The sequence below is a fragment of the Nicotiana tabacum genome, chromosome 24 (assembly GCF_000715075.1).
Source record: "Nicotiana tabacum cultivar K326 chromosome 24, ASM71507v2, whole genome shotgun sequence".
NCBI classification, from domain to species: Eukaryota; Viridiplantae; Streptophyta; class Magnoliopsida; order Solanales; family Solanaceae; genus Nicotiana; species Nicotiana tabacum.
Genome location: NC_134103.1, coordinates 48123585 through 48141253, shown reverse-complemented (window position 1 = coordinate 48141253; position 17669 = coordinate 48123585). Strand labels below are relative to the sequence as shown.

Below are 17669 nucleotides of genomic sequence, written 5' to 3'. Positions count from 1 at the left end.
ACTCCACTTCATTCGGAATGTAGCCGAGTCTATATGTCATCGTGTCAGAGTTTTACTGCAAACTTATGGGTAGGTCGGGGCCCTGTCCCATTTGATGTCAAATACTTTTAGAGGCTTTGCAGACACATGTTCATTATGTACAGTATGTCAGAGGCCTTGACGGCCCGTGTGTATTTATATTGTGTGTATGATGGATCGTTGCTATAGCATTTGCCCACCTATAGTTATGCATTACGAGTTGTGGCCATGTTGGCCCATGATGGTTACGGACAGAATGATTTTAGGCAACTCGACCTATGTATGTTCTAGTTTTGGTCGAACGATCATGAGTTACAGAGTGGTTCGCTCGAGCTAGTAAGGCACCGGGTGCCAGCCATGCCCCCCAGAGTTGGGGGCGTGACATCATGTTACTTGCTTAGCATTAATTGTTGAAATTAGAGAATACAACAAGGACTAGTCCAACATATGCAACAATAATACAAGAGTAACGGAGTAAGAAACACCCCAAAATCGTTGAAATATTACGTAAACTGCTTGGCAACTTGCAAACTAAGAATTAAAATTTGCATCCTACCTTATTCCTCCATTTTCCTAAAGTACATGGGTTTTACTGCCAACCTCAACAAGAATGCCAAAATAAGTTTTGTGTAACTTAGTATATTAATCAATAATATCTGTAATGTGTAATTTAGTATATATTTCGGTACGATATTGGTATTTCGATGTTATTTTTTTAAATACCAAATGTCATACATAATATCAAATTACTTTAAAAACTTAAACCAAATACCAAAATACTGAATACCATATACCAAAATTTTCGACTCCAGTATAATAATTCGATATTTATCATATTATACACCGCCCTAGCTAAAAATCATTTCCCTTGGTCAACTTAAACATTAGAGATTCAGAGCTTAAAGAGCTTTTAATCGAATCTTGAAGGAACTAAGGCACACGAGTCGTGAGCTAATAATTGGTTGTGCATCGAGAACAGGGATGGATGCGGCCTTTTGGCTATCAGTTCAACTGAATCCGTAATTTTCGATACAAAATATGAATTTTATTTTTAAACCTTATTAAAATCTCAACCCCATAATTTTAACTGTACAATGAGTTTAAAACTAAAAATCTTAAAAGCTGAACCCACTAAATTTAGTGGATCTGCCTATGATGGAGAATCCAATAATGGAACAGGAACAATTTAAATCCAGCTTTGGTATTTGGTATTTAAAATGTATATCAGTTTTGTTTATTTAACTCACACAGCATTATGCAATATCTATCAAGTTGTCCGTCTGTCTCCTTGTTTTGTAAACCAAGGAGGGAAACAAATCCTTTTAGATTCATGTCCGCTCCTTGATTTTTCTTATTTTTAAAATGATTCCATAAATCAAAGAGATTGCATAAATGGATGAACTGTCCTATAATATAATCCAAATGCTGATTTGAAAATCATATAAATCATGTTGTTTGGTTTCCTTATAGAAAATCAGATATTACTGGATCAGATCTGTATCTGTATCGCAAATCGCAATAAATATTTAAACTCCTGCCTCTCTTGTAGGGGTGTGGCACATCTTCAATTAATGCATCATTTGACAATTAAAAAATGGTTAAGCTTTTCTCTTTTTTATTTTGTCTAATAATCTCTAGTAATAATTGAAATTTTCTAATGCAGCTATGTTTGAATTCTTTTCTTGGACAAAACTTTTTGGCATATAGTTTAGGCCTTGATAATATATATTTTAAGTTTAGAAGCATAAAAGCAAAAATAATGGATATGAGTTTTCTTTTATGAAAAATTACTAGTGGAGGGATAGCCCCAACGTGAGCAAAACTATGTTGTTTGTAATTCTACACAACACCTGCTGATACATCCAAAAACATGTATAGCTTTGTAGCAACACCTGCTGATACATATATGTGTACGATGGTAGAAATTAGAATTACTATAAAAAAAAGATGATAAACTATTATGCCAAATCAGTTGATGCAACACTGAAGTTTGACTAAAAATTCAAAAGTACTCTTTGAGCACTAAATGAGCTAAAAAAGAATTCGAGAAAGGAAAGTTCCATCACAGTTAGAGAGACTCGTATAAAATACATATGAAGGTCGAGAAACAGGTCGAACGTGGTTGGCATTCCATTAACAACTGAAGCAGCCACAAGGTTTCCAGTGACCCTGAGAACACGCCAATTTCTTCCATCAATTTGTCCATTTGTATGCTTTCCTCCTGTTATATGCCAGAGAAATAAGAAAATACCAGAGGAATCTCAGCAATCAAATGGATGATAAACAAGAGCAGACTGATCTGAAAGAGCAAAGATCAACTTCAACACATCCTTAAGTCTAGTTTGAATTTCAAAATTGAAAGATCACCAAGAAATAGATTAGTCTAAAAACATACATCTCGTGGCGTAAAACTCGGAGTGTCTAAAAATCTATATTTCTAATTAGCCAAAAGAATTAACTCCAACTAAAACCAACACGTGCATGGATTTCGCTGCACAAATTGGAAGAGGAGAAACTGGAAATCTATAGCTTACTTTAAGTTTAATTGACTGTACTATCCAATTGATGACTTTTAGCATGAAGTGAACTACTTCAGTGGTAGAATTTGTCGGGAAGCATTATGAAGCAAAGATTCTCAGTAAAGTGTGCATTATGAGGCAAAGATTCTCAGTAAAGTGTGCAGTGTATCACACATGAAAATTGCCCTGGCACTCATCATCATACTAACCAGATAAAATAAATTTCCATGCGTCTAGCTGCTCATGCTTATCTTTCAGAATACAAAAAGGCAGGTAAAAGACTTAAAGGTAACAATATTTACTCGTAGTAGATGCAGTTAGCCTGCAATTTAGAGAGGTAAAGCAATTTAAAGATAGAGCTACTTTCAATACCTGAAGGTGGTGTAGCTTACATTCACTCAATCAGTTCAGCAAACTTCAACGTCTCATAAATCGCAAACTGATGGAAACATTGAACTACAATGTGCGTTAACTAACTATATCTGACTTCGGAAAGAAGAACCAGATTTTTATCTCATAATCAATAGGCAACAAATATTACATGTTCCAACAGACTAAATATGTTTGTCATTGCACGTCGTCATCCCTTGTGCCTTTGTGTAGAGTCTGTAGCCTAGCACAGAAGAGAGTAAAACCATAAATTAGGATGCTTTTCATTTATGTTTTCCTAGCACATCTCATGATCATCAGTTGTCACAAAATTGAATATTGTCAAATAAAATAATTAAATTATCAACAGATTTGATCATGTGGATTTGCAAAACAAGTATAGCAAAATATATCTCACCTATAGGCGTTGAATGCCTCAAACATAATTCGGGTCTTAATACATAATAAAAAATTCTTACGTTTCTTCATACTTTCATGCTCTGTTATATTATTCCTTAAAGCTCTCCATAATAAGAAAGAACATTTAAAAAGAATATTCTTGTGCCAAGTCTTTTTATTAGTGAAAAATGTAATTTTCCTTTATCTCAGTATTTCCCAGCCAGAGGCACACTTGAATTTACCAAAATAATTCACCAGAGAAGAAGAAGAAGATGAAGGTGAAGAAGAGCAAGGGAAATATACACAACAAATATCTTTAAAGGAACTTAACCTCTCAAATTAACAAAGCTCAACAAATTTTGATAAGTTAGTTGTCGTTAGCTAAAAATCGTTAAACTTAATGCAAAAAAGTATTCAAAGAGCTTGTAATCACTACTGATGTAACACCCCAGAAAATTTTGAAGTACTTAAGCGCTATTAAGAAAGTTGATGTGCGCTAATTATATTATTTTGTGTGTAGACAAGGACTATTATATGAATGATATCAATTGATCATGATAATATATGTATGATGTGCATTAAGAATGGTTTATGGCCTAAGAAGAGCCCCAAGGCTAAGTCAAGTTGAAAATTTTATGATGGGATAAAATTTCAAGTGAGTTCGCACAAGATCCTACTTCAAACGCATGCTGCTACCAAACTATAACTACTTAGGAGATGATATACCTATCAAATTAAACCCTTTAAGTCTAGTTTCCAACGCTTCAAACCGTTCGTCATTTGGACACTCCTACAAGAAGTTATGACCAAATTATCAAAAGCTGGAAAAATGAGATTCTGCTACCAATTCTGCGATCGCAAAACAATTATGCGATCGCGAAAGTGCTTCTGCGACCGCAAGCTGGTCGCAGAATGGACCAGTACAACCTAGTTTTTGGCACCGATTTTACGGTGCATTTTGCGACCCGCACAGCCATTCTGCGGTCCATTATGCGACCGCAAACTTGCTTTCGGAGGGTTAATTTTTCTATTTTCATAATCCGACCCCATTGTGATAAATAGGCTTTGGGGTTTATTTTGGGGCAATTATCTGAGGTTTTTTAGAGAAAAGTGAGAGTGTTCTAGAGAGAGGAAGTAGATGAAGTGTTTTGTTCATCAAGATCTTGTCCAAGCTTTGAAATCCAACAAGAAAATTTCACAAGTTCTTCATCTAAGAGGTAGGGTTCCATACCCTAGTTTTTAATTTCGGATTTGGGTAGAAGATGGTTGATTAGGAGTATGATTCTTGGGTATGAGAGTATTATTTATACATGTATGTACCAATAAGGTTTGTAGGAAGATTGTTAAGCTCAAATAAGTAAAGATTGGGTTGTAGAATGAAGGAAATCTTGTAGAAGAACCTTGTAGCCAAATTTGCACACCTAGTGTTTGATAAAATGCTCAAATGAGCTAAAACCATGAATACCTTCCTAATTTGTGTTCAATTTTGTTATGTCTCAAAATAGATTGGAATTGCTAGAATTTCCGGAACGTTGCAGTAATTTAAGGAGGGCTCAAAGCAAGGTATGTTGGCTAAACTACTATCTTAGAATTGAATTCAATGATGTTCTCATAAGTTTCAAGTATGGTTGTCTCAAGTTCCTTATTCTATGTTCCGAGTTGTTCCCAATAAATTTGATTGTCGCGAATAAGCAAAGTGTCGAGAATTATGTATTCAAAACGTGTTCTGAATGCTCCTATCACATTATGTTATCTTTTGGGAATGTGTTCAAGAATGATATGTGTATTAAAATGCTATGTCTTTGAGTTGTGTTTCAAATAAAGGTTATGATGCCAAATTGTGTGAGAAAACTCAATATGCTTAAGACTCTTAATTTCTCATATGTGTACCTAAAGTCTTGATTGGAAATGTCTTATTGTTGATAACCTATAAAGATGGTTGGAAGTGAAATAAGTGAATTGGGGATACAAAGTGTGGCCAACGTGCCAAGAGTGAAAGTTATACTTGTGGCCAATGGTGCCCATGAAATGAGATGATGTGAGAAAGATTATGAAATGAGTTTTGATTCAACTATTCTAAAATTGACTTTGAACATAGAATTGCCTAAAAGCTTATGAACTCAAGTGATACCCATATGTGGCTGTTTTAGCTAATGCTATGTTTAGTGAGTATTTTCAATGTGTTTTGCATTCTTACATATTCGTGAGTGAAAATTGTGTATTGTCCTTTTGGGGAAAAAGTAATTCAAGAAGAAACGATGTGTTACTTGTTTATGATTTTAACTCGTGCTTCGATTGTCAATCATTTTACTCCATTTCTCGGAAAGAAATCCATTGTGTTTAAAGTCTTCATTACTAATAAACCTAAAGTTGTGATTTCCGGAATATTGTATATGTTGATATTTAGGATGATGATCCATGAAAGGAAAGATATGAAGGTATGGAATATGAAATACGGCCATTGTGCCATGAAAGAAGAATCATATGTATGGCCAAGAGAGCCAATGAAATAATAATGTTGCAAGTGGTTGAAAATACAAATTAAGTGATATAAGGTGTGAAAGGTTATGAGATGTACGTATTTGTACTTTTGTTTCCAATGTGTTATAAGCCCCTATGTTCTTGCGAGTAAAGACTATGATTTTCCTAAATGTTCTAAATGCTCTTAATGTTATATAATCACCCATGGCAAGTACAAGTAAGTGATAGTATGAACATGAAATGTGATCGTTGCCTAAATGATAATTTCGAAGTGTTGTATGTCCCAATGGTTTCAACTATAGTTGTATGCTTCTGAAATAATGTATGTAAATGACTTCGATTGTTAAGTCCCCAAGGGTCATGAACCTAGATAATGACCTCAAGAGGTCAAGGGAGTGAATAATGAGATGTCCTTTGTTAAATGATGATGAACCTTAAGAAAAGGAATTGGGCCCATGTGCCATTGAAATCGACTTATTGATTTACCATACATGCGCTAATGTAATGAGTTGTGTTTCTCCATGATGAGCATGAACATGAAGTATTCCAATGATAAGAGTAATTACGACGTTAAATGTAATGCCAAACTATGTTGCTTTGAGTTTATATATGGAATTGTGATTGGGAATGCACCTCCACCCGCATATATTGGGGTGAGGCGGTAGGACCGCTTTGTGTAGGGTTTATGGTATTCTGATACATCTCCACCTGCGTATATTGGGTGAGACGGTAGGACCGCTTTGTGTAGGGATTGTGGTATTGTGGAATACATCTCCACCCGCATATATTGGGTGAGGCGGTAGGACCGCTATATGAGTAATTACGACCTTAACTGTAATGACAAACAATACGCTTTGAGTTTATATATGGTATTGTGATTGTGATACACCTCCACCCGCATATATTGGGGTGAGGCGGTAGTGCCGCTTTGTGTTGGAATTATGGTATTGTGATACACTTCCATCCGTATATATTGGGGTGAGGCGGCAGGGACGCTTTGTGTTGGGATTGTGGTACGGTAATATACCTCCATCCGCATATATTGGGGTGAGGCAGTAGGGTCGCTTTGTGTAGAGGTTGTGGTATCGTGATACACCTCCACCCGCATATGTTGGGGTGAGGCGGCAGGGCCGCTTTGTGTGAGGGTGGTTATAAAGGATCCCCGACTTAATATCGATAAATTTGAGTGGAAGCTCTTAATAAATTTGCTTGACGTTAACGGCTATCTAAGCCCATTTATTGTTACCATAATTCATCATATTCATGTTGTATTTCCAAGCCCTTGAATAGGTATATTTATATTGTGTAAGTGAACGTTGTGAACGGTCTATGAGACGCATAGGTGTATAATATGATATGTGAACACTAAGGACGGTCTACGAAATGTGTATGTGTAAAATAAGGGAGGAAGGTGCCACTTTCGTTGGCATTATTTGTACATGTTGATACAATTACATTATATTATGTATTCCACGTATAGTTCATATGGCGCAGTTGATCCTAAAAGAAGGTTAGAAGGATGCAAGTATAATAAGACTTGAAATGTGATTTTATTGGATGTTTCGTAGTTTCTTGATGTATTTTATTTGCCTCTTATTTGAGTTACCGTATTTTCATATGTTGTTTTGACTTCCTTACATACGAGTACTATTCCACATGTACTCATGTCCCTTTTGCCGGGGGCGCTGCATCTTTTAATGGATGCAAGTATACTTCTACAGGATGATATGGATCTTTGATAGGTATCTTCTTCACTACTCAGCTTATGGTGAGCCCGCTACAGTTCTAGTGGGTGTTTGGGTCTAGTTCGTTTTATGTATATAGGTATCCATTGTCATAGAAGCTCCATGTACACTGTGGGTCATGTAATTAAAGATTTGAGTTTTGTCATATATTTATGTTCACAGTATTTACAGCTATTTATAGAGCTGTGTAACCACCACGAGAAAGAAAATATGGGCCATTGAGCCAAGTGTATTTAATATGAAAGTCAAGATCTTATTATGTTATGGTAAATCATGCATGAGTAATGATGAGAGGTTAATGCAAATTAGGCTTGCTCGACTGGGATTACTCGGTTGAGCGTCAGTCGCGCTCCTCGATTTCGAGGCGTGACAACTGAGTTATAGAATGAGACATGTAGAGGTATGATATGTTCGTTTGTACAATCAGTTCTTAGCGTAGATACAGAACTTTTAATGTGAGAGAACTAAATAAATATTCAAAATGTTCACTTTTCTCCGCTTTGTCAATACTATATGTCCCTGCAGTTTCTAATTTTTTAAAGACGTTTGGAGTTATTGCGAATGTAAAGCCTCGGACGGTGACAGTTACCACAAGTTCAATACAAAATATCCAAATTGCTAGAAGACAAAGGCGAATAAAGAAAATGGTCATAATTTAAGAATCTCACAATTTTTAAGTTAACACGAAAGAAGTACATAAGTCACAATTCAGTACAATTAAGGGTAGAGTTAGCTGAGACTTGACTGGAACAACTAAGAGTAGAAGTTATAATTCAACTGAATTTAGCATATAAATCATTCTCTGTCTAATACACAAAAGAAATAATTGTATAAGCTACATATGGGAAAGTAGATTATGAATAAAATTGTGTGACTCCAGGGGTCATGCGGTACTCAAGAAATCTTCAAGAAATCTTCAAAAACCAATCTTTCTAACACATAAACATTTGCAGGAACTTATTTAGATTTATTGGCAAATATGAGGAAGGAACAAAACTTTACGGAGGAGCATGGAGTGTTGCATACAGAAACTTACAGGATGATCACAATCAACCAAAATTGTTACATAAAAAACATTTCCTACCTTCTACTATAATAGTAAAAGGAGAATGTGATAAACATGGGCATGTTCACTTTAGCTATAGATATGTCGACACTTTGCTAAGTTCCTTCACTATCTTCTTGCTGTCTTGCACTTAGTCCTTTTCTTTGTTTCATTTTTTTTTTTTTGATGAATTTTTTTAGTAATAACAGATCAAGTACCAAGTTAGTGCTAAGGCATTGTACAAAAGCGATATGAATCCTTCAAAAGTGTAAGGATTCCAAAATTTTCAGCAAAGCATCACTATGGGTAGGAAAGTCTGCAGTAACAAATAACATAAACAGTCAGATTTGCCTTTTAATCCCCAGAGGAAGTTGGGGAAGGGTGTTGCGGCAAAGATTTTTAACCCCAAATTGACATCTCATATCAACCGTAATGTGGATCCTCAAAATTAATTGATAAAGCTCCTATATATATTCGAATACAGCAATCCCCATACCACATAATTGTATCAGTAAATAACAAAATTGAGCAAAGGGTACGCATAAAATTATGGCAGGTAACAAAAACGATCAACTTTTATATATTATAACAACACCCACGTGAGATAATATAAAAAAAATAAAAAATAAGCAAGCATATAAAACTTACCCTTTTAAGGAGGAGGCAGAAAACTCTAAGAAACTGAGCGTTCTATGTAAAGTAGTAATGAAAAAGAATAGATATGTTGTGGATAGAACAAATCCATAAGTTGAGATTTTATGGTAAGACTTGGAGATAAAACAGAGATATACATGATAGGGAAGAAAACAGAGGAGGAAGCCACAAACAGAAATAGAGCAAGCGGTGGGAAGATGACGATTCCCCAGAAAACAGCGCAGGCGAAAAACAATTTGCTAAGCACGCGTCAAAGTGGGAAGCAAAAGGGCAGCACGTGTATAATTTTGTAAGGGCAGGAGGCCCCAGGGGATTTTCCTAAATTTTCAACCACTTCAGTATTAGGGGCAAAACTGAAATAAAATGAAATTTTATGGTGTTTTTGTAAACTCACATTGACCAATAGCGGAATGGCATTGGGCCAATTTCCTCCATGTGTGGACATTGAGCCACACAGCATTCGCATTACAATCATCCATCCGATCTCACAGTAACGAAAATGCTGCTCTCTGCATTTCCTCCGCAGAATCCATTACCATTATCCAATCTCACCCACCCACCTCCACCCCCACCCCCACCCCATCACCACCAACCTACCCTCCTCTTCTCCCCTACCTTCCACAAAGCAGCAATTACAGTTACTCACGCTTCTTCACAGAGACTACCACCACTTGCTCTCACCAATGCTGTCGCTACCTCCTCCACCTATACTTCTCTCCGGCACGTCAGTGGCGCGTGCTCCGACGATGATTCTGACGGCGACGGCGACAGCGACGGTATGGTTTCGTCGGCGTCAGCTGTTGCTGCGGCCATACGGAATGCTTCGACGTCACCGGTGGAGTTCGTTCAGAGGATTGAAAAGGATGACGGAGGCTTGGTATTACCGAGTGCTGATTTCAAGAGACTTTGCGTTGAACAATTCGACCTCTTTCGCCGTATTGTCCATCCTCAGTCTGTTCTTTCCGTAAGTAACATTTACCTTTTGTTCACTGTGTTTTGATTAATGCTTTATTCAGTAGTTCAAAGATAATTTTCTACATCTTTTTTTTATCACAATAACATTCTAATATTCTAACATGACTATTTAATTTCATTAGCTTAAGAAGCTTTATGTTTAGGTCTTCATGAATTTAAACGGTTCTTACCGTAAGAAACTCTATTTGCTTTTTTGTTTTTGATTAATGCTTCTTCTTCGGAGTAAGATAATTTTCTATATTTTGTATATCTATGTTAATTTGCCTAGCATAAGAAACTTTATGTTTCGATTTTTGTTGCTGGTTGTTCTTTGGCAATTTGTACTGTTTTGAGCTCGTTGTGCCTGTTGTTAGGTCTTCCATTTCCAGAATTAAGCTGCATTAAGGTCTAAGATAAGTGAAACTTCCAGATAAGTTTGTATGGCTTGCCAATTAATGCTATTGCTCCTTTTTCTCTGCTCTTCGAAAATTACATATGGCAACCTGTAGAACTTAGTTCAGTTTGTTTCGCTCTCTGGACAGCGGACTAGCCTTAAGTCTGTCTAGTGGCACTATTATAAGAATGCAACCTGTATATTCTGTTTCTGAGAGTATGAGCTTCCACCAATAGGCATTAGGTAGTGAAGTGGTGCTTAAGTTCCTTTAGGAACTATTCTTTCTTCTCTGAAAATTGATCCGTCTATGCTGCTTCAGTTTAACTGAGCAGTTTCAGTCCGAGGATAAGGAACTCAAATGTAGTTGCATTTTAGAGAAGAAAGGCATCATCTCTAGTCATTGCAACTTCTATCTTTTAGAAAAAAGGAAAGAAATGATGCTCTTGTTAGATTGGGAGATGCTCTTGAGATTATAATCCTCTTTAGTTCTTTGTATCAAATATTGTGATTTGTTACACTCTTTCTTGCTTTGATTTTAGATTAAAAAATGTAGCCTAAATTTTTGGCACATCCAATTTACTTGGAGTAAGATCCAACAGAGTAAAATGATCACAGAGGGCCCACGGGATGAGATGCCATCAACTAGGAAAAATTGGTGGATCCATTGATAGCTTGGTGGTGAAGGTATCTTCTGGCAATACTCTTGAACATACTTTTGCTAGGACTAGGACCCTATCAACTGGTCCTATTTCCAGCATCCTGAATGCTCAGTCCTCTCTCACTAATAAGAATGCACATGGCTTTTGTTCTTTCATTTGCACAAGTGTTCTTTAACCCGTTAGAATACTCTAAAAGTATTAAAGAACAACACAAATCTCCTCACACAGCAGAGGTTCACTTTCCTTGAACTTTCCCCAAGAAGGCTAGATAGACTGTAACAATGGGTTTGGATGATCAACATAAGCTTTCATTAGGAACAGCATAAATGAGTGTAAGATTGAAAAGAAAAAGGGATGCCTGATGTTAAAATGAATACACCCTGGGACAGCATGGCTGGAACATCACTTTCAGAATAAGACTGAATGATCGGGAATTAGTGGAGAAAATTGCTGATTAAGTTTGGAAGTTTTCCAAGTACATAAAGAGTATGAAGACACCCTTCTTTGGAACAACTGCAAGAATGAGATTTATACTGTCAAGTATGCCTATCCTTTGATCTCAAACACAGGTCAATACGTAGATCGATGGCCATGTAAGAATATATGGAAAGTTAAAGCTCCCTTTAAGGTGGCCTGTTTTTCATGGCTGGTGGAAGAGAAGCCTGCCTAACCCAAGAGAACCTGAAGAGAAGGGGATTCCAGCTCTGTTCTAGGTGCCTGCTCTGTGGCAGAGCTCTGGAAACCAATAGCCATTTGTTTCTACACTTCCCCATCACTAGACAATCGTGGCAACTGTTCCTTAACATTGTGGGCCTCACATAGGCCATGCTTGCAACCACTGTTGATTTCCTAAAAATCTTGGAACAATAATAGAGGTTCTCTGAGGCAGAAGACATGGTGGAGACTGATACCTGCCTGCATTTGGTGGACAGTACGGAAAGAGAGGAACTTAAGAGTTTTTGAAGATAGATACAATTCCCTCCAAGATGCTAAGATGAATTGTATCCTTTTGTTTCATTTTTGGTGTAGAGAAAGTCATGTAGAAAGTAAGAATCTTTGGTAGACATGTTAGGCTTTTTGTAATTAAGGTGGATCATACTTGATCCAACCCTCCATGTACATATGGCTTGCACTGCCTTAGTGCTTTTTATTATTACATTGCTACCAGTCTCGGGAAAAGGTTGAAAAGAAAAAGAGATTTCTAACCATTTTATTACCCTATAACACTAAAATACAGACCAATAAATGAGACCAAGTTATCTATTCTTACTATAATACTTTGTTTAAATTTTATCTCACGATGTATCATTTGATTACTCTAACATCTTCCATGTTTGATTGGACTTCATGTGTTGTGAACATAGGTCTCTAACCTATTTTTCTTTAGGATTTTCAAAATGATAGAAGACCAATAGGACACAACCAAACTAAAGAGAAAAGTACTTCCCCCTCACCTGGCTCTTTTGGAGATATAAGGTTGAAACACTTTTGCCTTTTTAGTTACTTTCCTTGTGCTAATTTAGTGAATTGCAGGTTTATGTAAGACCAGCAGGTAGTTATGTAATGGATCAGCTAGAGTTGCGTCGCATTACTTTACATCCACGTGTTAATGCGACTGATCTTGTGATTCTAACTGGTAACTTTAGCATTCCTGCGGGCTTAAGAGCGACTGAAGCAGCTCTTTCGAGACAAGAGGTACATCAGTTTCTCCTTCAAATTTGTTTTGCACTGAATGTATGACTTTACTGTGTTTGACTAGTCTTATTCATCTTAGGCAGAATTACTTCCTGAGCTTGGAGCTGTGGTGTTCCCTATGGTAAAACACCCATTTATTGTTGGGTTTTTAGTTGCGGAACTCCCAAGAACTGCATTTGATAAGGGTGGGTTTAATGTGAAAGCATGGCCTGGCCAGGAGGAGTTTTATTCCTTGCCTCCTAGCACGGATTTGAAATCGTTGAATATCCAAACTTCAACTGACCACTCCTTTGAGATGTTAAAATTCACAGCTGAGCAAAGATTAAATGCTATAAATATTTCCCGTTCACTTGCAATGGCTTATGTCATGGATCAGGTACGAACACTGATATGAAAAAGGTGCTAAGTATATATTATGTCTCGAATTCAATTAATTCATTTACATCCCTTTATGTATAAATATTTCCTTGAAATATGCAATTACTATAACATCCAAAAACTCGTAATAGTATCATCTAAAAAGTGGCTAAAATATTGACGATATAACACCACTTCTAACTTTTTCGTATTTGTTGCCATGAAATTTCTTCTTTGAGCATTTTGTTATTTAGTTTTCTTGTTTTCTCTTTTTTCCAGTCTTGCACAATAATTTCATTTTAGAATTAACTTATTTTGTCCTTGTCAGAAAGCAATTTTGCTCCAACAGTCCACCTGGCAAAATAATATCAGGATGAGCAATTTGGTTGAGCAAGTAAGATTTGCACTGCGGCTGCACCCATATATGCCATCAATTTAAGGTGGTCGAAATGTACAGCATACAGATTTCAGAACATAATAGATTTTTTATGAATCTTTAATGTGCAGATTCGGGGTTCTCTTTCCAGTATTCGAACTTTGAGTAAGATGTTATCTACTCAGATTAGAAAGAGTGAGGTATGTGGCTCAAGAAATTTACACCCACAACCTTTTCTTTATCCTGCTTCATCTTCTTTTTGCCCCCAAATAATTGTTACTTTTTGTGAGATTTTGATCAATTACTTTTAATGATGGATTAATCTGCACATATGACCTATTGCAGATTTCATATGATATTGTTCAAGACATCTTGGAGCAAGGTGATTGCTTGAGTGATACTCTTAAGGGACTCCAGGATGCTGTTTCCCTAACAAAGGTACTTCACCAACTGCGCCTCACTCTCATTGTTCTTGACTTTTTGTATGTGACTTTGACTGAGAAAGGAAGGAGAAAGATTGAAGCAAGCCTCTTTTTCAGTTTAAAAGAGCTAGAATTTTCTGGGAAACTTGAAAGGGTACAAACTTGAGTCATTCAATACTAAGAGCAAGTTGGGAGTTCCATAAATTCTAGTCATGAACTAAAATCTCTCAACCCTGGAGGATATTAGTAACACTAGAAGATTGAACTTCTCAAACATCAATTAGAATACATTGCAACAGATATAGTTCCACATTAAGAAGGTCCATCTAGAGTTCGTCAGCTCTTGTTGACTTGCCTACAAGTGATTTTGAGAATAACAAAGATAAATTGTTGAATATTATGGGCTTATACATTTTTCAGGCTAATATAATGCGCTATAGTGAAGAAACATTGAAAAAGATGCCTAAATCAACTCATCCTGATCGTGAGTCGGTGAGGTCTCAGTTATCCAGTAGCTTGTCTGAGAAGCTAGAATCTCTCTCTTTAAAATCCAAGGATCTAGAAATGCCAATGCCACCTCTTGCTCTAGCACCTTTACGCCAGGAAGGAATCAGGTAAACTTTTGTTTCTCAAACTTTTTTCGGTTTAGAGACCTACGGATCTGGAAAGTACAAATTGCATTATGTCAACTTCAAAAAATGCTAACGCATACGACAGCATAATAACATACTAAAAAATTTCAATCTTTCCCATTCTCTTTCTTCAGCCATCAACTTACCGAGATTTTTGCTTGATGGCTCTCCTTTCCCTCCTGTTTCTTCCTTAAAGTTGCCCTGTATAGATGCTTCTTCTATTGGTTGACAAGTCTAATGAATACTCACTTAGGCAGCTACGGATGGCTGTTTTTTGTTTTCCTAATTTGATGCCAAATGATGACTTTTGAGTTTTGATTGTGTGCTGTCTTGTGGAACAACTCTTTGGTTTTGGAGATTGTTAATAATTCCTTTTTTTTTCATTTCATTTTTGTTGGTCTTTTTCCTCTTCACCTCTTCGCCCAAAAGACCATGCAATGTTTCTGATGTACTGGTGGATTTGGTGGGAGCAGTGGCGCCTTTAGCACACGAGCAGAGGAGAGCTGTTTTACTTTCTGAGGTTCCGAGATCTTTACAGGTGCCCATTGAAGAGCCTGCTTTACGACAGGCATTGGGTAATCTGATTGAGGGTGCTTTATTGCGTATACAAGCTGGTGGAAAGGTTGAAATTGTTGCCACTGGAGCACCTGCAGGGGGTGCTCTTGTTATTATTGATGATGATGGCCTTGATATGCACTATATGGTAAAGTGTCATGAACTCTATTCTATATCGTGATCATTGAGACAATGCCTTGATACAAAGATGATACATTGTGGGACTTAAAATGAAAATAGGAACTTAATAACAGTAAAGGAATTTATAACTTTGAAAATAGACAGATGATGGGCATTGATATGAACTATATGCTCATGATTGATTTTATCATCTGGCTTGTGTGCTAGTTAGTACTGAAGTATTTTCTCCTCATTTTGTATAGACACAGATGCACTCTCTAGCACCTTTTGGGGCAGATCTATTTTCTGAAGATAAGGTAGAGGATAACATGACATGGAATTTTGTGGCTGGACTAACTGTTTCACGAGAAATATTGGAGAGTTATGGATGTGTCGTGCGGGTGATCTCACCAAGATTAACAGATGCTGCAATTGGAACTGGGGGAACCCGTATAGAACTCTGGTTTCCCTCTTTATCTTCTTCATCTGTCGTAAATGGCCCTTCTCATGAGGATTAACAAATACTGGGAACTCCACTGTCATTTATTCAGTTGTTGAAAGAACATGAAACTTACAACAAGGTTCCTGCTTAATCCTCTGCGGATGCTGAGATGGAAAAATCTAAAAGAGCATGTACTTTTCTGATTCATCTAGAGACACAAATCTGCCAAATTACTAACTTCTCCCCTACTGGAATTATGTGGAAGGTATAGCTAATGATACTAGAAGGCTCCTTTTGGGTTTGTCAACCGCTTTCTCTCGTTGTTCAAGCCTTCTACAGAAAAAACAATGCAAGAAGACCCTTTTGTATATATTTTAGCGTAGTAGCTGTTCCCTTTTATGGTCTATTATCTGTTGTGTTGCTCACAACATTGTGATTGACTATGGACCGTTACATGGACAGAATTCGCCACTTGTATAGATCACTATCAGTATACGTCTACAGACGCTCCAGATGAAACTATTTACATTGCTGGGACTTTTATTGGATAGAAACTAGCAAATACACACGCACATTCTCTCTCTTGATCTCTTAGCAACTTTATGTTAAAAGAAGTGAGCACCCACTATCTTAAAATCTTGGATCCGTCACTGACCACCACCTCTTACAATAGCATTCCAACTAAGGCGTAACCTAGTCTATAATCCAAAACCATCCCAATTTATGAGTAATCAATGATTATACATTTCTAAATCACAACCCCTACTTGTTAATACAAATAACAAACATGACTTCCAATTATACTCCATCAAATAAGAAATGTCAGTGTTCATGAAAAATCCAAAAACAGAATCAAATCGAAAATCAAATCAATTGACAAAAAGAAATAATCAATTTTTTGGTTTGATTTGGTTGACTTGGAATTTTAACCAACTAAATTTAGTTTGGTTTAAATTTTAAGAAATAAATAACCGAAGAAATCTAATCATTATAGTAATACCTTTTTAAAAACGTTTTAATCTCACACACACACACACACACACACACACACACACACACACATATATTTTTGTTGGTTTTTATGAGACTACCAAGCACACATTTTGGCGATTACATTCCAACATAACATTATCAAACCAATTACTCTTTGAGAAAGTCTGACATTTGCTAAGATATTTTGATGCTAATCGAATTAAATAGCATAGACAAGTTAATTTTATTTAACATGAAATAGATTTTTGGACTTAGCAAAATAATATTATTAATTAAATTAGAATATAAAAGATAAAGAACTAGATTATTATAAAGGCAAAGAGCTAGACTAACATTTTAAGAATTTATATATATATATATATATATATATATATATATATATATATATAATTCTTAAAATGTTAGTCTAGCTCTTTGCCTTTATAATAATCTAGTTCTTTATCTTTTATATTCTAATTTAATTAATAATATTATTTTGCTAAGTCCAAAAATCTATTTCATGTTAAATAAAATTAACTTGTCTATGCTATTTAATTCGATTAGCATCAAAATATCTTAGCAAATGTCAGACTTTCTCAAAGAGTAATTGGTTTGATAATGTTATGTTGGAATGTAATCGCCAAAATGTGTGCTTGGTAGTCTCATAAAAACCAACAAAACATCGAAAAACCGACAAAAACCATATTAACTGATTTAGTTTGATTTCAATATTTAAAAAATCGACGTAATTGATTTAATTTCTTTCTTGGGAAAACCATACCCAAATCGGACTAGTTACTAGCACAAGAAAGCACTCTTCAAGTAATGGATCAACCTGAACAACTCAGTTTTGACCCCCAC

At 36.1% G+C, this 17669-nt stretch overlaps 1 protein-coding gene and 1 long non-coding RNA gene across 2 annotated transcripts; one reads left to right on the top strand and one right to left on the bottom strand.

Annotated features, from left to right (window-relative positions):
• Positions 1-1875: 1875 nt before the first annotated feature.
• LOC107820312 (uncharacterized) lies at positions 1876-9515 on the bottom strand. The gene is made up of 3 exons (XR_012706495.1): positions 9225-9515; positions 2910-3150; positions 1876-2239 (listed from the first exon to the last, which is right to left on the bottom strand). It is a non-coding gene; the product is annotated as an uncharacterized LOC107820312 (long non-coding RNA).
• Positions 9516-9688: 173 nt separating this feature from the next.
• On the top strand, positions 9689-16335 carry LOC107797009 (chloroplast sensor kinase, chloroplastic). The gene is made up of 9 exons (XM_016619841.2): positions 9689-10194; positions 12771-12932; positions 13012-13308; positions 13618-13683; positions 13797-13865; positions 14011-14103; positions 14508-14701; positions 15149-15422; positions 15658-16335. The coding sequence occupies exons 1-9, from the start codon at positions 9730-9732 to the stop codon at positions 15910-15912; spliced, it is 1875 nt and encodes a 624-aa protein (XP_016475327.2). The 5' UTR covers positions 9689-9729; the 3' UTR covers positions 15913-16335.
• The last annotated feature ends 1334 nt before the right edge of the window (positions 16336-17669 follow it).